This window comes from Chlorocebus sabaeus, chromosome 16 (assembly GCF_047675955.1).
Source record: "Chlorocebus sabaeus isolate Y175 chromosome 16, mChlSab1.0.hap1, whole genome shotgun sequence".
Lineage (NCBI taxonomy): Eukaryota > Metazoa > Chordata > Mammalia > Primates > Cercopithecidae > Chlorocebus > Chlorocebus sabaeus.
In genome coordinates, this window is record NC_132919.1 from 39,252,099 (window position 1) to 39,273,314 (window position 21,216).

The following is a 21,216-nucleotide window of genomic DNA, read 5'->3' on the forward strand; positions in this document are numbered from 1 at the left end:
GGATCTCTTGAGCCCAGGAAGTCAAGGCTGCAGTGAGCCTTGATCATGCTACTGCACTCCAACTTAGGTGACAGAGTAAGACTCAGTCTTAAAAGTAAATAAACAAATAAATAAAACTTAAATTAATTTCAGATAAAGCATGCATAATTATAGTATAAATATATTCCAAATGTCACATAGAACACAATTATATGAAAGAATTATTCATTGTTTATCTGAAATTCAAATTTAACTGGTCCTCCTTTTGTTTTTTTTTGAGAGGCACTTTTGCTCTTGTTGCCCAGGCTTGAGTGCAATGGCGCGATCTCAGCTCACTGCAAGCTCCGCCTCCTGGGTTCAAGCAATTCTCCTGCCTAAGTCTCCCGAGTAGCTGGGATTACAGGTGCTCACCACCACACAGGCTAATTTTTGTAGTTTTAGTAGAGACAGGGTTTCACCACATTGGCCAGGCTGGTCTCAAACTCCTGACCTCAGGTAATCCACCAGCCTTGGCCTCCCAAAGTGCTGGGATTACAGGCATGAGTGACTGCCCCCAGCCCTGCCTTCTATTTTTATTTGCTAAATCTGGAAACTCTATCTTAAACTTATCAGATCTCTCTAGCATTTTCTCTGTTCCACATTATGCCTTACCTTTCTGGCGAGGGTGGTGGAGGAGGAGATGTAATTAGCTTGGACTGAAAGTGGGAGGCTTCTTTTTTTTTGAATAATCTTTTGGCTTTGGCTTTTAGCTTTCGTCTTTGTTGTTTGAACTTGGGCATGATGTCTGCAGAGAAATATTTTTACATTTTTAGTTGAAAAATAATATATACATATAGAAAGTACACAAATCTTAAGTGTATAGTTCAATGAATTATCACACCATGAACACACCCTTGTAACCACCATCTTGATTAAGAAATAGGTCACTACCAGCATCCCAGAAAAGCCCTGAAGTAGGGGAAAATGTAAACCCAGATTTAAACTATCTCTGGAGAGATCTTGGTCTTGGCATTATATTATTCTCTAAGTTTGTTCTGCTTGTGTTGCTTTTCTTAAGTTAAATGAATTTTCCTTTCTTGATAGTAGCGAAAATGGCTGTAGTTGGGTTATAGTCAGTTATTAAAATAATATGTTGGTCAGGCATGGTGGCTCATGCCTGTAATCTCAGCACTTTGGGAGGCCAAGGTGGGGGAATCACCTGAGGTCAGGAGTTCAAGACCAGCCTGACCAACATGGAGAAACCCTGTCTCTACTAAAAATACAAAATTAGCCGGGCGTGGTGGTGCATGTCTGTAATCCCAGCTACTCGGGAGGCTGAGGTAGGAGAATCGCTTGAACTCGGGAGGCAGAGGTTGTGGTGAGCCAAGATCGCGCCATTGCACTCCTGCCTGGGCAACAAGAGTGAAAACTCCATCTCAAAAAAAAAAAAAAATGTTTTTTACTGGCAGCATCTACTGAGCTGTGACAGATGGAATCAGTAGTGAGATGAGGAAACAACATTAGTCATTTATTCAATACCCCTTTACTGTTAGGTATCTTCACATACATCTTTTTAGTTAACCCTTACTATCCTGCAAGGTATTATCCCTGACAAGGAGGATTTTTATTCCTGTTTTTACAGAAGAATAAACTGAGGATAAAAAAGATTAGACAATCTATCAATGCAATGCAATAAGTCCAGACCTATAAGTCTTCCATGTTCTTTCTAATATGTTGCGGTGTGACACTAGATTAAATAGGCAATATACTGTAAAATGAAACAACAATTACCCCAAATCAAAGACATGGGTATTTTAAAACAGTTATTTTATTTTTTGAGGCACAGTCTAGCTCTGTCACCCAGGCTGAAGTGCAGTGGCGTGATCTCGGCTCACTGCAACCTCCACCTCCCAGGTTCAAATGATTCTCCCGCCTCAGCCTCCCAAGTAGTTGGGACCACAGGCACTTGCCACCACACCTGGTGGCGTAATCCCAAAGTGCTGGGATTACAGGCGTGGCCCTTAAAACAGTTATTTTAAAGCATTTAAAAACATCACTGGCTGGGTGCGGTGGCTCACGTCTGTAATCCCAGCAGTTTGGGAGGCCGAGGTGGGCAGATCGCTTGAGGCCAGGAGTTCGAGACCAGCCTGGCCAACATGGCAAAACCCTGTCTCTATTAAAAATACAAAAATTAGCTGGGCATGGTGGCATGTGCCTGTGGTCCCAGCTACTGGGGAGGCTGAGGTGGGAGAATCACTTGAACCCGGGAGGCAGAGGTTGCAGTGAGCCGAGATCACGCCACTGCACTCCAGCCTGGGTGACAAAACAAGACTCCATCTGATGAATAAATAAATAAATAAATAAAATAAAATAAAATAAAAACATTACCTAGTAGAACAGAGGATACTAGAGGCTGGGAAAGGTGGGGAGGAAGGAGGGATAGGGAAAGATTTGTTAAAGGATACAAAATAGAGGCATTTGAAGCAGAGCAACTCCATCTTGAATAGGGGTTGGGTAAAATGAGGCTAAGACCTACTGTGCTGCATTCCCAGGAGGTTAGGCATTCTTGCTCACAGGACGAGATAGGAGGTTGACACAAGATATAGGTCACAAAGACCCTTCTGATAAAACATGATGCAGTAAAGAACTTGGCCAAAACCAAGAAAGCAATGAAAGTGGCCTCTGATAGTCCTTACTGCTCATTATACACTAGTTATAATACATTTGCATGCTAAAAGACACTCCCACCAGCACCAAGACAGTTTAAAAATGCCATGGTAATGTCTAGAAGTTACCCTATATAGTCTAAAGAGGGAAGGAACCCTCAGTTCTGGGAAATTCCTACCCTTTCCCCAGAAAACGCACGAATAATCCACCCCTTGTTTAGCATATAATCAAGATATAAGTATACTTAGTTGAGCAGACCATGCCACTGCTCTGCCTATGGAATAGCCGTTCTTTTATTCCTTTACCTTCTTAATAAACATGCTTGCACTTTATGGACTTGTCCTGAATTTTTTCTTGCATGAGGTCTAAGAATCGTCTCTTGGGGTCTGGATTGGGACCCCTTTCCAGTAATAAAATTACAGCTAGATAGGGGGAATAAGTTCTAGTGTTCTATGGCACCGTAGGATGACTATAGTTAACAATAATGTATTATCTAGTTTCAAATAGCTAGAAGGAGGGTATTGAATTTTACTAACATAAATAAATGATACATGTTGGAGATAATGGATATACTAACTACCCTGATCTATTCACTATACATTACATGTATCAAAACTTCACCATGTACCCCGCAAATATGTGTAAGTATTATTGGTCAATTTAAAAATAATCAAAATAAAATTTAAAAAAATGGCAAGGCCACTTGATACAGTAACAGCAAATTAGGATCTGTCGAAATAAAGTGAATTTTTTATACAAATGTCGGGATATAATCAATAATTATCAAGAGAATAAAAGCTGCTTGGCACTTAAGAATGCAACAAATATTTTAACATAAATATATCTGTTCTTTCTAAGATGCTATACACACTAATATGCTATACACTAACATACATCTATATAAGTATATATCATAATGATCAATTTAAATATATTACCATTATATATATGTTACCATTATCTTGATTGTGACCAAGTGAATATGTTGGAAACCTTTAATAAAAGGGTCCTTCTTGCTATGGTACAAAATGAAAAAACAAAGCAAAAACATTATCTAGTATATTCACATTTCAATCTGGATCCCTTTCTGAAGAAAATTAAGTCACAGCTTAATTTTGAGCTGAAGTTCCAGAAAGGCTTTGCTGCTTTTAGTTGTTGCTACTTGAGGAACAAAGATGTTGTTATTCAAGTAGCAGAACTGAAAATGATCTCAAGGCCTGGGCCTCCTTCCCTTCAAACTCAGATTTGAATGGGAACAATTGGCCTTTAAAATACACATTCATTCCACTTCTGTTCACTCAGTAACCTTTCAGCACTTGGTATGCAGCACTATACTTGCTTAGCTCTCAGATTCCACTGGCCCACGAACCCCGACTACCCTGCTGCAGGTTGTAAAAACTGAGCACTGGCTTGGTTCCATGACTTGCAGAGGGCACCCCTAATGGCAAATGTCGGCAATGCATATATGGACAGCCCTTCCAGAAATAGAGATTCCTGATAACATCTAATTGGACTATCAGGTCCCAATTTGACAAGGTGCTTTTCTTAATTGTCCTTAGGGGCTTAGAAAACACACCAAAACATAGTTGGCTGCCTTCACCTTTATTATATCACTTTTTCTTCCTGCTGAAATAATGAAGGAAGGTGAAGCAGGGATTATTAAACACAAGGGATGTCTAAAGGATTTTTTTTTTTTTTTTTGAGACAGAGTTTTGCTCTTGTTGTCCAGGCTGTAGTACAAGAGTAAGATCTTGGCTCACTGCAACCTCTGCCTCCCGGGTTCAAGCGATTCTCCTGCCTCAGCCTCCTGAGTAGCTGGGATTACAGGCATGCACTACCACGCCCAGCTAATTTTGTATTTTTAGTAGAGACTGGGTTTCTCCATGCTAGTCAGGCTGGTCTCGAACTCCCGACCTCAAGTGATCTGCCTGCCTTGACCTCCCAAAGTGCCGGGATTACAGGTGTCAGCCACCGTGCCCAGCCCTGACTTTTTCTTTAACTTAAAACAACACAAACCTGTAGTCCCAGCTATTCAGGAGCTGAGCTGGGAGGATCACATGAGCCTAGGAGTTTGAGGCTGCAGTGAACTATTATTATGCCACTGCACTCCAGCCTAGGCAACAGAGGGAGACCTTGTCTCCAAAACAAACACACACATAAACAAACAAACAAAACAAAACCAGGCCGGACGTGGTGGCTCATGCCGGTAATCCCAGCACTTTGGGAGGCCAAGACAGGCAGATTATGAGGTCAGGAGATCAAGACCATCCTGACTAACATGGTGAAATCCTGTCACTACTAAAAATACAAAAAAATTAGCTGGGCGTGGTGGCGGGCGCTTGTAGTCCCAGCTACTCGGGAGGCTGAGACAGGAGAATGGTGTGAACCTGGGAGGCAGAGCTTGCAGTGAGCTGAGATTGCGCCACTGTACTCCAGCCTGGGTGACAGAGCGAGACTCCGTCTCAAAAACAAAATAAAAAAAAACAAAACAAAAACCACAAGATAAAAATACTCTGATAAAGATACTTAGGAGAGCCTCCTAGAAAGGAGCGATCTTGTGGCTGCCTGAAGAAAAAAGGTTACATTTCATCAAATCTATGGTCAGGGATTTCTTCTTCTTTTTTTTTTTTTTGAGACAGGTCTTGCTCTGTCGTGCGGGCTGGATTGCAGTGGCATGATCTTGGCTCACTGCAGCCTCCTCCTCCCAGGTTCAAGCGATTCTCCTGCCTCGGCTTCCAGAGTAGCTGGGATTACAGGCGTGCGGCACCATGCCCAGCTAATTTTTAAAATTTATTTATTTTTAGTAGAGATGGGGTTTCATTATGTTGGCCAGGCTAGTCTTGAAGTCCTGTATGGTCAGGACCTTCTATAGACAAATGCCACTGGAAACTTCTATCTAAGGCTGAGTCCACTGGTTGGGAGCCCTATAATCTGAAATTTCCCTAGCATCCTCCTTTTCTTTGGCTTCCATCTGACCCTTCACAATCCTCCCCTATTCTGTTTCTGTTGCCCAGGCTGGGCTTAAACTCCTGTGCTCAAGCAGTCCTCCTACCTCAGCCCCTCGAAGTGCTGGGATTACAGAAATGAACCACCACACCCAACCCCATCATAGAATTCTATATTAGGCCAAACTTTCAGTCAGGTGTGAGAAAAGAATTAAGACAAAAGATAAGAATTTTCAGGATAATGGTGATAAAAAATCTAGGGGAAACAGCTTTGCAGCAAGCTTAGGACGGGGGTCAACAAACCTTTTTTGTAGAGTCAGAAAGTAAATATTTCAGGTTTTGCAGGCCATATGGTCTCTGCTGCAACTGCTCAACCCTGCCAGGGTAGCACCAAGGGAGTCATAGACAATACTCAAGCAAAGGAGCTGTGTCCAGTAAAATTTTATTTATGACTGAAATTTGAATTTCATATACTTTTCTTTTTTTCTTTTTTTAAGACGGAGTCTCACTCTGTCGCCCAGGCTGGAGTGCAGTGCATGATCTCGGCTCACTGCAGCCTCCACCTACCCCCCGAGTTCAACTGACTCTCCTGCCTCAGCCTCCTGAGTAGTTGGGATTACAGGCACCTGCCACCATGCCAGGCTAAGTTTTGTATTTTTAGTAGAGACGGGGTGTCACCATCTTGGCCAGGCTGGTCTGGATCTCCTGACCTCGTGATCCATTTCCCTTGGCCTCCCAAAGTGCTGGGATTATAGGCATAAGCCACCGTGCCTGGCTGAATTTCATATACTTTTCATGTGTCACAAAATATTGTTCCTCTTTTGATTTTTTTAACTGTTAAAAGTTATAAATCATTCTTAGCTCACAAGCTCCTCAAAAACAGTAATTTGCTGACCTGAGGCTCACAGCCAATGAAGACTGGTGCAGGAAGACAGGACAGAGAGCTTCAGCAACAATGTCTCTAAGAAAAAACGGCCGAGACGGGCGGATCAGGAGGTCAGGAGATCGAGACCATCCTGACTAACACGGTGAAACCCCGTCTCTACTAAAAATACAAAAAAAAAATTAGCCGGGCGCGGTGGCGGGCGTCTGTAGTCCCAGCCACACGGGAGGCTGAGGCAGGAGAATGGCGTGAACCCGGGAGGCGGAGCTTGCAGTGAGTGGAGATTGCGCCACGGCACTCCAGCCTGGGCGACAGAGCGAGACTCCGTCTCAAAAAAAAAAAAAAAAAAAAAAAGAAAAAACGGAAATAGATAAACTACCTAGTGTGTTGGACCATTCTCAGCAGAGTTTTACTGTTCTGGAAACTTGTGGCCAAATTGCTGGTAAGTGCTTAAAAAAAAATAAGTATATAAAAAATAGCTAGGAAAAAAGTTGTATAAGGAAGGAAATATAATCTTAGTAGCACTAAATGTTAAGCTGTTAAACAATATTTAAAGTATAAGCATCCCCTGGGCTTGGTGGCTCACACCTATAATCCTAGCACTTTGGGAGGCCGGGAGGCAGGAGGATCACCTGAGGTCCTGAGTTTGAGACCAGCCTGGCCAACAGGGTGAAAGCCTGTCTCTAACAAAAATACAAAATTTAGCCAGGTGTGATGGCATGTGGCTGTAGTCCCAGCTATCTGGGAGGCTGAGCCAGAAGAATCTCTTGAACCAGGGAGGCGGAGCTTGCAGTGAGCCGAGATTGTGCCACTGCATTTCAGCCTGGGCAACAGAATGAGACTCCATCTAAAAGAAAAAAAAGTATAAGCATTGACTATTTAACCAAAAACGATGATGTAGGTATACTGGGAAGAAGGAGAGAACATGGACCAGGTGTGGTGGCTCATGCCTGTAATCCCAGCACTTTGGGAGGCTGAGGCAGGCAGATCACCTGAGGTCGGGAGTTCGAGACCAGCCTGACCAACATGGAGAAACGCCGTCTCTACTAAAAAATACAAAAATTAGCCAGGCGTGGTGGCGCATGCCTCTAATCCCAGCTACTCGGAGGCTGAGGCAGGAGAATCGCTTGAATCCAGGTGGCAGAGGTTGCGGTGAGTCAAGATTGTGCCATTGCACTCTAGCCTGGGTAACAAGAGTGAAACTATCTCAAAAAACAAAAAAAAAAAAAAAGAGAAAGTGAGTGGAAGTCAGTATTTGTCTAAATTTATATAGTGTCTGAACTTGAAAAAAAATCATGAAATAATAGTATGGGCTGGGCGCAGTGGCTCAAGCCTGTAATCTCAGCACTTTGGGAGGCCGAGACGGGCAGATCACGAGGTCAGGAGATCGAGACCATCCTGGCTAACACGGTGAAACCCCGTCTCTACTTAAAAAATACAAAAAACTAGCCGGGCGAGGTGGCGGGCACCTGTAGTCCCAGCTACTTGGGAGGCTGAGGCAGGAGAATGGCATAAACCCGGGGGGCGGAGCTTGCAGTGAGCTGAGATCCGGCCACAGCACTCCAGCCTGGGCGACAGAGCGAGACTCCGTCTCAAAAAAAAAAAAGAAATAATAGTATGAATGTTACTTAGAAATATAGAGGTAAATACCAGAAGAAATAATTACAAGACTTAATAGTGTTGCCTCTGACAATTGGGAGTCAGGATTACAGAGGGGTGGTTTAAACTGGACTGCCGTTTTTTTTCATTGTTTCTTTCTAATTATAATAAGGCTTGTATTGTATTTGACTTTTAAACTTTGGTATGTACCATTAGCTGGAAAGGTTGAGTACCACCATTCTGAAAAGGACTCTTTCTAGTCCTTTCCTGGTGGTTGTTCCAGTGTCTATGCATTCAAATTTCTAAAGAGTCCTACACAAGCCAATGTTTGTCATTTTGGGAATTATTTTTCAATGAAAAAAATGTCTAGGAACTAAATCATGTTCTCTCTCTCTCTCTCTCTCTCTCTCTCTGTGTGTGTGTGTGTGTGTGTGTGTGTGTGTGTGTGTGTGTCTGACTTGGGTTATTAGTGCTTCTATCTAATCTCCTTTTAATTAAATACAGTAATTGGCACATGCAGAGGATTAAGGAACTATGCCAAATCTGTGAGGGTAGAAAGATGCAGTCTGAGATAATTCCTAGATAGTTAGTTGTTCCATCCAAAAATAATCACAGGTCTTGCGAAAGTGGAGAATAGCAAATTTCTACCTTAGTCAGAACAAGAACACAAAAAAGTAAGATTTGTTTTAGTATCATTACTTAATTAAAAGCATTAGGTACTTTCCAGAGGATAATTGCCTAAATTGAAAGAGTATAGAGCAATCTTCCTTTAGTCTAAAATACATACCCCTTTCCAAAGGGGTAATGAGACCTACAAATTCTTTTTGCTGGATTAGGTGGGATTTTAATTGTTAACATTGAATACAAGCTCATTCTTTCGTGATTCCTTAAAGCATTTTTCCTTTTGTTTTCAGACAGTGTCTTGCTCTGTTGCCCAAGCTGGATTGCAGTGGTGTGATCTCAGCTCACTGCAGCTTTGACCTCCTGGACTCAAGCAATCCTCCTGCCTCAGCCTCCTGAGTAGCTGGAACTATAAAGGCGCACCACCATGCCCAGCCGGTTTTTGTATTTTTAGTAGAGACAGGGTTTCACTATGTTGCCCAAGCTGGTCTTGAACTCCTGAGCTCAAGCAATTTACTGGCCTTGGCCTCCCAGAGTGGTGAAATTACAAGTGTGAACCACTGTACCCGGCCCCCTGTTTTGTGTGTGTGTGTTTTTGTGTGTGTGTGTTTTTTTGAAATGGAGTCTCACTCTGTTGCCTGGCCGGCCTGGAGTGCAATGGCACGATCTCAGCTCACTGCAACATCTATCTCCTGAGTTCAAGCGATTCACCTGCTTCAGTCTCCCGAGTAGCTGGGACTACAGGCACACACTACCACGCCCAACTAATTTTTGTATTTTTAGTAGAGATGGGGTTGCTAATTTTTGTATTTTTAGTAGAGATGGGGTTTCACCATGTTGGCCCAGCTGGTCTTGAACTCCTGACCTCAGGTGATCACCTGCCTAAGCCTCCCAAAGTACTAGGATTACAGGCATGAGCCACCGTGCCTGACCTACGTATTTTTTAAACTAATTTTTTTCTTACACTGCTTTCTCAAATAATCTGAAAAACCATTAGAAACATAAACATATAGGCCAAGGGCGGAGGTTCACGCCTGTAATCCCCCACACTTTGGGAGGCTAAGGTGGAGGTGGGAGGATCCCTTTAGCCCAGGAGTTTGAGACCACTCCGGGCAACATAGTGAGAGTCCCAACTCTACGACAAAAAAAAAGAAAAAGCCTGGCATGGTGGCCCACCTATAGTCCTAGCCACTCTGAAGGCTGAGGCGGGAGGCTCACGTGAGCACAGGAGTTTGAGGCTACAGTTACCCATGACTGCGCCACTGTACTCCAGCCTGGAAGACGGAGCCAGAAACTGTTTCCAAAAAAAAAAAAAAAAAGAAAAAAAACCATAAATATCCTAAATAGTTCTATGGTCTCTAGAAATTACTCTCATTTTTGCTTACATCCTCTTTCATTAAGAAAAGATTTCTAGGCTAAGGAACCAGAAAACTGGTACATCTGGAGCTCTTGATAACAAATCAAACAATAATAAAGGACATATTATAGGCCAGGCACGGTGGCTCACGCCTGTAATCCCAGCACTTTGGGAGGCCGAGGCTGGCGGATCACTTGAGGTCGAGTTCGAGACCAGCCTGGCCAACACAGTGAAACCCTGTTTCTACTAAAAATATAAAAATTAGAATGAGGCTCAGTCTTAAGAAAACCCCCCAAACCAAAACCAAAACCAAAACCAAAACCAAAACCAAACCAACAAAAAACAAGAGAAATTATACTGTAGGGGTTAAGAATGAGGACCAGGGAGTTATACTGCATAGGTTCAAATCATGGCTGTACTATACTGTCATAAGTTATTATTTACGACCTTCAAGAGATTCTTAGTCTTTCTGTGTCAGTTTCCTCCCCTGTGAAATAATAATATTAACAGGAACTTGCTTCAGAGTTTTGAGGAGTACATGAGTAAATCATGTAAAGTATTTACAGTGCCTGGCAGGCAATAAGTTTTATTGTTATCATTATTATTCCTCGATTCTTTTTTTTTTTTTTTTTTTTTTTTGCTGCTTGAGATTACTATATCAGAGTTTTTAAAATACAGAAGTTTAATTCAACAACATATAGTGATAACTTGCTATGAAGATGAATAAGACACATTCCTGCTCTCCAAGAGTTTATAGTGGGAAGAGATGGGTAAGCAGAAAGTAAACAGGTATACAATATGGTATGGGTTATGATGGGCTATGTATATGATATTAATGGAGAAATAAAGCAAGGGTACATAATTCTCCTATAAGGGTTGAGGTTTTTGGAAAACGTTTTGCCTAAGCTGAGCTTTGATGAAGGGGCTAGGTTAAGGTGGGCCTGGGAAGGAGTCATTCCATCAGAGGGAATAACATGGAAACATTTCACAGAAAGGTATGTCAGGGGATTCAGACAAGACTCAGTGTGACTAAAGTGTATCCTGTAACATAAAGTTTTGTCAGGGAGCAATGAGTGATGAAGCTGGAGGGTGGATAAGGACCAAGACATCAAAAACAATAATGGATTTTAAGCAGATAACTGTCATGCTCATATTTGCTCTTCAGAAAGAACAGTTTGGCAGCATTGTGGAAGTTGGATTTATCGGACCATGACTGAAGGCAAAAAGTCCACTTACAAACCTATTGCAACTGTGTAGGGGATAAGGACCTGATTATAGGAGTGACAGTAGGGTATCTAAAGACATCTAACTGCTTGTGTTCTATGTTCAAAGTCAGAAGTTCAGGGGAAAGATACTAGAGAAATACTGCACTCATAAGAGTATAGATGGCTAGAGAAAATAACACTAGAAATGGGTGAAATTACCCAGAGAAATATGTGGAGTGAAAAGATCTGTGAGCTGACTACCAAACTTTAAGAAACACCATGTATAAGGAGTGGGTAGAGAAAGAAATAGAAAAGACAAGGCCAGGAAGGTGAAAAGACTGCAGAGACAATGGAGCTCCTATTGGAGTAGAGGCTTATAAAAAAAAAAGAGGGTGTGGGAGGCTGCGCGCAATGCCTCACACCTGTAATCCCAGCACTTTGGGAGACTGAGGTGGGTGGATCATCTGAGGTCAGGAGTTTGAGACCAGCCTGACCAACAGGGTGAAACCCTGACTCTACTGAAAATACAAAAATTAGCCAGGCGTGGTGGAGTGTGCCATAATCCCAGCTACTCCGGAGGCTGAGGCAGAAGAATCACTTGAACCTAGGAGGCGGAGGTTGCAGTAAGCCAAGATCATGCCACTACGCTGGGTGCACGCCACACCTGGGTGTGGGACAATGTGAGTATGAATCAGAGATATTTCTCTGATTAATTTACCCTGTCTCTTCTCCTTACCATCCCCCTCCTTTCTGTCCTCTAACTTCAATTGCCTTCACCATTTTTGTCTTTCACTATTGTCTATTTTCCTTTACTGTTTTTACTTAGAAAAATTTCAAGCTTTCAGGAAATAAAAAATTTACAATAGTATAATAAGCACTCATATACAATTCACCTAGATTTACCAGTTGTCAATTGCCGTCTTTGTACACACACTCTTTCTGTATGTATGTACAGATATATACATATATAAATTTTTTAAGGTTTTGATTGAATAGATTTAGTTGCAGACATCATGATACTTTACTCTTAGATACTTTGGCTTTTGTTTTCTAATATAAACATGGAAATTTTCTGACAAAACCACAATCACAGTCAGGAAATTTAACCTTGTTATGATATGATCTAATGAACAGCCCATATTAGGATTACCCCAGTTGTCTCATTATCCCTTATAGATTCTCCCACCCTGGTTCCACAACACCTATTCTTTAGCTGTAGTATCTAGTATCTCTTTAGTCCCCTTTAATTCATAACAATTCTCCAGCTTTTTTTATTTATGTATTTGCTTCTTCATATTTATAATTTTGAAGAGTCCAAGTCAGTCGTCTTGGAGAATGTGTCTTAGTTTGGGTTTGTCTGAGTGTTCCTTCAATGATTCTCCTGCCTTCAGTCTTTCTCCTTGCCAGTTCATTTTCCACATTGTTACCAGAGCTGATACTTTAAAACAAAATGAGATCTAGATATTCCCTTGCTTAAAAGTATTTGAAGGTTCCTTTACTCACAAAATTAAATTCCTTAGCACGCCTTTCAAAATTTTTCACAACTTACCTGTAATAGCCCTCTGCCATTAGAGCCTTCATCTCTTCTAATGACTAGCGGTTAGTACTTCCAGGTATACTAAACACCAAATACTTTCTGTTTCTTTCTATCAGCCTTTCCTTCTGTTTGGAGTATCCTCCTCCAAGTCAACTTATACCTATCCTTCAAGATTCTGTTACTTTATCTTATAGATACTAGTTGAGTGCTTATAATCCACCAAGTACTATGCTAGGTGCTGGCATACAATCCTGAACAATACCAACATTTGTCCTTCTGGATTTTTTTTTTTTTTTTTTTGGGGGGACAGAGTCTTGCTCTGTCACCTGGGCTGGAGTGCAGGAGCTTGATCTCGGGTCAATGCCACCTTCGCCTCCTGGGTTCAAGCGATTATCCTGCCTCAGCCTCTTGAGTAGCTGGGATTACAGGGGTGTGCCACCACACCTGGCTAAGTTTTGTATTTTTAGTAGACATGCGATTTTGCCATATTGGCCAGGCTGGTCTTGAACTCCTTACCTCAAGTGATCCGCCCGCTTTGTCCTCCCAGAGTGCTGGGATTACAGGTGTGAGGCACCGGTGCCCAGCCACCTTACAGAATTTATACTGGCTGAAATGTCATCTCTTTTGCACTTCTATAGCACTTTATACATACCTTTATTATAAAATGTATTACATTTCATTGTAATTTTTGCTTGTATGTTTGTCATCCTGCTGGACTGTTTTCCAAGCATCTTGAATACAGCAGGAGCTAAATAATGTTTCATTCAATAAAGAATGAAAAGAAGCATTCGTGCTAAGTGTTAGTTAGCAGGTGTTATTTTAGTTAAGGAATATGTTCTAATATTGTCAAATTCTCTTGGTTAGGGAGGTTTTTATTTCTTCATATCATACCACATCTTCATATGGCTAAAAGATGGGTCTAAAGCTATTTTCCAATAGGAAGATGCAGTAAATAATACAGTAAGAATTACAGTCTTTTGCAGGAGTTGGCGCTGCTGTTTCTGTTACAACTCCTCCCAATGATATGAAAAGTTGTTTGTGGCCGGGTGTGGTGGCTCACGCCTGTAATGCCAGCACTTTGGGAGGCCGAGGCGGGTGGATCACGAGGTCAGGAAATCGAGACCATCCTGGCCAACAGGGTGAAACCCCGTCTCTACTAAAAACACAAAAATTAGCCAGGCGAGGTGGCGGGCGCCTGTAGTCCCAGCTACTCAGGAGGCTGAGGCAGGAGAATCGCTTGGACCTCGGAGGTGGAGGTTGCAGTGGGCCGAGATTGCGCCACTGCACTCCAGCCTGGGCCACAGAGTGAGACTTTGTTACAAAAAAAAAAAAAAAAAAAAAGAAAAGTTCTTTGTTCTGGGGTACTTTCAAAGCTGTGGCAGCAACGGAAGTGGCTGTTGCATTTCATTGCCATCTTCCTAAAACACATTTTTATGGAGGTCTCTTGCGCTCCTCCACACATAGCCTTCAATTACTTAATTTCCATTACCAGTTCAACTGATTCTTCTTGAACACCCATAGCACTATTTCTGGGTACTTGCTTTTTAAAAATTTTATGTTTTATGCTGTTTTTGTTTGTTTTGTTTTGTTTTGTTTTCTGTTTTTTTTTTTTTTTAGCATTGCTTTTTTTGTTCCTGTCTTGTTTCTCCAAAGAGACTGCAGTTCCCTAAAGTCTCATCCCGCACAGCATTAGGCACTCAGTAAACAGGACACGCATTTAAAATGGACACTCTAACAGAATGCCAGACAATATCAAGTAACATAGTAATATTCCCAGTCAAGAAATGTACCAACTTAAACTTTAATGTGCATAGAAATCACTGAGGGAAATCTTGTTAAAATGTATATTCTGATTTAGTAAATTTGGCTGGAGCCCGATAATTTGCATTTGTAACAAGCAACCAAGAGATGCGGATGCCGCTGATCTGTGGACTTACACTGAGCAGCAAATATATAAAGAAATATTCAAAAGGAAGGCATATGCTTTGCTCCAAAACATATCTTGCGAAGTGTTAATTAAATAGAAGTATGGTTAAGATGAAGCCAGGCCGAGCACTTCTTCCCCAGCCCCAAACCTACCCTTCCCCTTTCCATTTCCCCTTCGTGTCCAGCCAAGGTCTCCCCCTCCTTAAACCATAAAAACACACAAGCAGCAACAAGCCCAGCTACTCAAGACGCGAGCTCAGATAACAAAGACATAATCGTTCCAGCACTTACTAGTCTAAGAGTCGGGGCAGTCGATGGAGTCCGGGCTGTGGCCTCTCCCACGCCATAAAGAAAAATTCAAAATTAAATCCTTGTCAAGGAGAGACCAATCGTAGACACGGTCTCTGCACGATTCGCTCTTTACATAGCGTAGGAGCACAGCCCGGCTTGTGATTGGCTGAGATAGCACAGAGCTCCAGCCAATCAGAGCTGAGGCGCTTCTGGTATGAATAAGGGGAAGGCGGGAGAGAAGGGGAAGGAAAGCAGGAGGGGAAAGAAGGTGTGTTACGTCCCGTCTGCCGTCGGTGGAAGCTCTGGTGTGATTGGTTGGCTCTTCTTCCGATTGCACCAATCTCAAGCTCTTCTCTGCAGAGCCCTAACTATAAAATTAAAAGTAGAGAGCAGGGGGCAGCCAATGGAAAAAAAAATGTGCACAGCAGCCAATCCTCCTGCGGCGTTTTGTGTCTTTGCCCAACAGGAAAATGTGTCTCATGCAGAGGGGCGTTACCCAGTCTCCAATGGGCGGGAGCCGGTGGAACGGAGGAACCAATGGGTGCGAGACGTTGAGTGACAGCTGTCCAATGGAGGCCCTCCGTGCTAGTACGGCTTGCGGCTTAAGCGCCGCCGCGGTCTGAGGAATGTCAACTATTCAACATGGAGGCGGAGGTCGATAAGCTGGAACTGATGGTGAGTGCAAAGTGAAGGAGATCTACTGTGTAGTTTATTTTTCCCCCACGGCCTCGAAGGTGGGGCACAATTTGGAGTCGCCGGAAACTCCGGGCGGCGGAGGCTGGACCAGAGTCGAGTTCCCTCCTCCTGCACCAAAGGGAGCCGCCACCGTCTGGTGTCTAAACCGCCGCGGGGAAGGGGTTACATCCGGGAAACTCGTCAGGGAAATGGCGGGAGATGCTGAGGGTGCGGGGCCTTTGGAATTCCTTGTTCCTTGCCCTCACCTTTACACCCCTTACGGAACTGCGCCCGGTGCAGACCCCATTCTGTGTTTGTACCAAAAAAGATGTGAATGGAACGGTCCCTAAGCGTCCCAAGAAGGGAGGGGTGGTTCACACTCCAAGAAAGGGGAACGGGGGGTGGGGTGGGGAATAAACCGACGGGGGCGAGGAGAAATATCCCTGTAGGGCCGACCCGCCCACGTTTTAAAAGGCGGGCCGAGAAAGTCTGAGAAAGGATGCTAGACTTGTATGCACAACTTCCTAACGGCCAAGGAAGCATCTAGACCCATTTCTGTTTGGTCCGGGGGTGGCAAACCTTCGGTGAGGGAAGAGGTGTGAGCGAAGGCATCGGAACCGCGAGCTCCTCTCCTGGAGCGCGGGCGGGATTGAGACAGGAAAGGCATCCTGTTCTTGAGTTGTGAACTTTCATTCATCTGTGAAAGTAGAGAATGGGGGCGAAGAATCGCAAAGTACTCCCGTTGTTGCTGGCGTATTTGGCCTGCTCGGGGGCGCCCAGCTGAGGGGCTGTCCTTCTAGTTTTCTTTAAGGATCCGTCCTTCACTTGTTCTCTTTATTCCCTCCCTCCCAGCCTTAGATTACCAGCTTGATCGCCCGCGCTTTTTTCGTCTTAGTTCCCTTGTTATGTCTTCAGCCCTTTTCGTCCAGCATTATCTTTTTTTTTTTCTTTTTTCTTTTTTTTTCCAGATTGGGCTGCTTTCCTTAAAAACCTGGACTTTGGAGGAAGCGCCTGCCACTGAGCTCCTGTCTTTTGTTTGTTTGTTTGCTTGTCTGTTAAATAAGATTGGCCGGGCACAGTGGCTCTTGCCTCTAATCCCAGCACTTTGGGAAGCCGAGGCGGGCGGATCATGAGGTCAAGAGATCGAGACTCTCCTGGCCAACATGGTGAAACTCCGTCTATACTAAAAATACAAAAATTAGCTGGGTGTGGTGGCACGCGCCTGTAGTCCCAGCTACTCGGGAGGCTGAGGCAGGAGGATCGCTTCAACCTGGGAGACGGAGGTTGCATTGAGCCTCTCGAGATCGCGTCAGTGTACTCTGGCCTGGCGACAGAGTGAGACTCCGTCTCAAAAAAAAAAAAAAAAAAATTAAGTTTAAAAAAAGTAAAAAACTTATTTATTCGTTTGTAATCCGTCCTTCCTTCCCACGCCATTCCCTGGCATTACTGCTTAGGTATTTGTGCCTGCCCTGCTTTCTCCAAGCTGAATCTTGGGCCTCTAACTTCTTCCTTGGAAAGGATGGGTGGTGATCCTGGAAGAAACCACCCACCCCCATTCCCACTCCAGAAAAACAGGCCTTGATATATCTTATTTTCTTCTGATGTTCAAATGAATTGGAGTGCCTCATATACAAATTTAATTTGAAGGCTTTCAATTACTTTTAGCATTTTGTGTTTAAATTTTCTTTGTGCAGTGTGTGTGGGATTGGAGAAGTGTAGGGAGAAATGGGAGGGAAGAAGGAATAATTTCCTGCAGATTTTCAAACCTGTAATAATGAAATTTTAGTTCTAAGTTTTATTATTTTTATCATTCTTTTTAAAAACAAAATGTTAAGCATTGTAATTTGATTCTGTCAACAGGCTTAAATGTTAAGACTATCTTGCCCTTCTCCCATTCTGGATTCTTCCCTACTGATACAGATATTTCTGCTTAAATTCATAATTCATTTCTGCTAAATGATGCTAATTCTGCTTTTAATAGGTTGTTTGCTTCTCAAGTTAGCTGTTTTTAATTTTTAAACTTGTCTGGCTTTTGCAATGGAGTCAGTGTTCTCACAGGACTTCTTTAGATTGAACAAATTCTCTTTTAAGTGAACAATGATGAAGTAAACATTTTGAAAAAGTAGGTTTTAGAAAATTATAAGGTAGCCAGACATTTAAACTTTTAGATATTGTTTGAATGATGAGGTAGTATTTAAATTATATTTGAAGACAGGAAACAAAGAAATGAGGGTTTTTTCCTTTTTTACGTCCTTGCAAGTAAATTAGTGGTAGCTTTTTTTTTTTTCCCTTTCAGGTTATTAGTTTGTTTCCATAATTATTAGAGTTTAGAAATGAATTTTTATCATGGCTTTAATTATTACTGCTTTATATTGACTAGATAATAAAAGACAGTGCATCTCATCTTCAGATTCACCATGCACTTCTAGAAAAAAATGTTATACTTGTGGACCAGTTTATTTCATAAGGTTTTAAGCGTAAATGATTTCCTGTGCTATCTTCTGATTTTTGGTTTTACATCAGTTAAATAAAGGATTTGTCAAGGAACTAGCATTGACTATTTAATTTGTGAAAAGAGAATGCATAATATTTAATTTGAAAAGAAAGTGTTTATCCTAATTTTGTTGATACCTTTAATTTTTTTCATATTTTTCTTGTTTGTAACAACTTGCCAATTCAGAAAGTTAAACACTTATCTTTTAAACAATTGTCTTTAAAACCTGAAACTTGACTACCAGCGTTAAATATTCTAATATTTTAGTTATGTGGCCCAGGATTTGACACCAAGACACTTAAATTTCAGCTCTCCTTTGTATAAATCCATTTCCTTAGTAGGCTCAATCTGACTAAGTAGTTGAACTGGACTGTTTAAAGTGAGGTTGGTGAAAATAATGAAAAAATATTTTTGCATCAATCAACATTACTAATGGGGGAATAAGCTTATTGTAGGCCAATCTTTGTTTTCTGACTTTTTCCCCTTCACTTATTGATAGGGTGGGATTTGTTTAGCTTCATTCTTTCGTGGTACTACTAGTGACTGTACACAAAAGGTAATGCAGTGTGATACTATGATACTATTTCTGTTTCTGGGTTTACATCTGACTTCTGATTGGGTTCTTATCCATTAAAAAAGTTAGAATGTTAATTAGCTTGGAACTAAGGAAACTTGTTACTTAAATCTCAGTCCCTCCTCCCCCTATCATTATTTTCTCTTTGATATTTCTAAGCTTGAAGGAAATGGAGATGCTTTCTGCCTATATTTAAGATTTAGGAGTTAACTGAAATTTTGAAATCCCCTTGGATAGTATTCAGTTAGATAGAGTTAATGTTCTATTTACAGCACATTGATTCCCTTCTGTTGTTATAATAGCCCTTAGTAAACTCAAGATAAAAAGCTGTAAGATGGTAAGTGCTTTTGTGTTTTCTTTGTATAGTGGTTTAGATTCCAGAGTGATAAGATTGAGTATGTAGAGATTGAGAAATTTATTATTTTACTTTTCATTTGTTTTCTTTGATACTTGTATTCAAAGGGCTTGTTTTATGTGGTGGTTAATCAGTAAATTGCCTTGAAAGAAGGAGCTAACCAACATCTCTGCAGAGAACAAAAATATTTTTTACAACTTTGTCTTAGTAGTAATTATAACTGGTTTTGTTAATAACAATCCTAAAGTATTAACAATACCCATTCTAATTACTATTAAGGCTTAGGGCATATTTACAAAATTCCTTTCTACATCTATGCATGTTTCTGTTTGAATGTTAATTTGTATATTAGTCATCAATAAGCAACATCACTTTGATATTTAAGTCTTATCCTTTTTTTAAAAAACATTGATATAAATGTTTTTTGGTTTTGGATGTTTTTCTGTCCAAAATGGCAACCCTACTTTAAATTCTTTTCACATTGAAGCTTCAACTGATGCAAGATGCTTTTGTGTTCCTTTCCTACTTATTACTGCTAACGAATGCTCTGACTTTATTGCACTACTGTACTTTACAGCTAGCAGTGCAATAGTATTGTCAAAGCATCTGAAAGCAGGATGCACGCCAGAATTTTGATTCTTACCTTACATCTTCCTTCAGTATCAGGAAATAATTTACCACAACCTTTGTTGCTGAAAACTATAATGTTGTTACTAACAGTGTATCTTTTAGAAAGTCATAATTTGAAAAAAAAACCTTTTAACTAATTAAAAACTTACTATTTTACTGCATTATGAAACACATCTAGAGAATTTTTTTATATCCAAGTTGTTATGGTTTGTCTAAATGAGTAATACTTTATAATTTATTGCTTTCTGTTACATATTTGTATAGGTTCTTTCAAACTTTAGGTTTTATTTGAGTTTTATGATGAATTGGTAGTGATGAAAACAATTTCTGCTCTATATTTTTCTTGCAGTTACTTGCCCCAAGTCATCTTTTTTGTTGTTGTTTTTTCCAGAGACAGAGTCTTGCTCTGTTGCCCAGGCTGCAGTGCAGTGGCCCACTCATGCCTCACTGCAGCCTCATCCTCCTGGGCTTAGGCAATCCTCCCTCCTCAGCCTCCTGAGTAGCTGGGACCACAGGCGTGTCCTAGCATGCCTGGCTAATATTTTCTTGAAATTTTTTGTGGAGACAGGGTCTCACTGTATTGCCGAGGTTGGTCTTGAACCCCTGGGCTCAAACAGTCCTCTTGCCTTGGCCTCCCAGAGGGCTGGGATTATAGGTGTGAGCCACTGTGCCTAGTCCTCCAAATGTTAATTGGTGTTAATTTTGTGTATTGTCTAGGAAATGGTTGAATTTAGAACCTAAGAGTGCTTGTTTTACAGTTTATTCTTATGAGATATAATAGTGTGGATTCATCACTTTTAAAAAATAATGAATTGTATTGAGATACAATTATATAAAACAAAAGTAAGTAAGCTATTCGTTAAGCAAAGCCTAAGTCTTACTGTGTTGCCCAGGCTGGAGGGCAGTGACTATTCACAGGGCAATCATAATGCAGCACAGCCTAGAACTCCTGGCTTCAAGCAATCCTCCCACTTCAGCCTCCTGAGTAGCTTTGACTACAAGGGTGTGGCATGCCCAGTGAACTGATGAGTTTTGACAAATGTATACAGTCATGTAACCACCACCACAGCCAGGATATAGAACATTTCTGTTACTTTACAAAAAGCTTGTTTGTGGCCAGGCAGAGTGGTGCACCTGTAGACCCAGCTACTCAGGTGGTTGAGGTGGGAAGATCACTTGAGCCCAGTAGTTCTAGACCAGGCTGAGCAACAGAGTGAGACCCCTACATTCCTTTGTGCCTCTTTGTGGTCAACCTCTTCTTCCCCAACTCCCTGGCAACCACTGATCTCTAGTTTAACTTTTCCTAGAATTTCATATAAATGGAATCATACATTATACAGTCTTTTGTGTCTGGCTTCTTGCACTTAGCATAATGCTTGGAGATCCATCCATGTTGTATGTATTCGTAGTTGGACAGTTTTTATTGCTGAGTAGTATTCATTGTATAGAATATCACAAACTCTATCTACCAACTTATGGACATGGGGTCATTTCCACAT

General features: G+C 41.6%; 2 protein-coding genes across 4 annotated transcripts in view; one reads left to right on the forward strand and one right to left on the reverse strand.

The window, feature by feature from the left end:
- The window catches only part of PRR11 (proline rich 11), a 47,183-nt gene extending 31,988 nt beyond the window's left edge, over positions 1–15,195 (reverse strand). For both annotated transcript variants that reach the window (XR_012088802.1, XM_008011260.3), the window contains exons 1-2: positions 14,990–15,195; positions 631–763 (exon numbers count right to left, since the gene is read on the reverse strand). Coding sequence is in view for 1 of the 2 variants with exons in the window: in XM_008011260.3 (XP_008009451.2) it covers positions 631–758 (128 nt within the window). In the remaining variant the exon portion in view is untranslated. The remainder of the gene's footprint in view (positions 1–630; positions 764–14,989) is intronic.
- A 344-nt stretch (positions 15,196–15,539) lies between these two features.
- Positions 15,540–21,216, forward strand: part of SKA2 (spindle and kinetochore associated complex subunit 2) — a 39,703-nt gene continuing 34,026 nt past the window's right edge. The window contains exon 1 of one of the 2 annotated variants that reach the window (XM_008011257.3): positions 15,540–15,664. In XM_008011257.3, coding sequence (XP_008009448.3) covers positions 15,632–15,664 — 33 coding nt within the window. In that variant the 5' untranslated portion in view covers positions 15,540–15,631. The remainder of the gene's footprint in view (positions 15,665–21,216) is intronic. The other variant, XM_073004891.1, reaches the window with a different exon arrangement.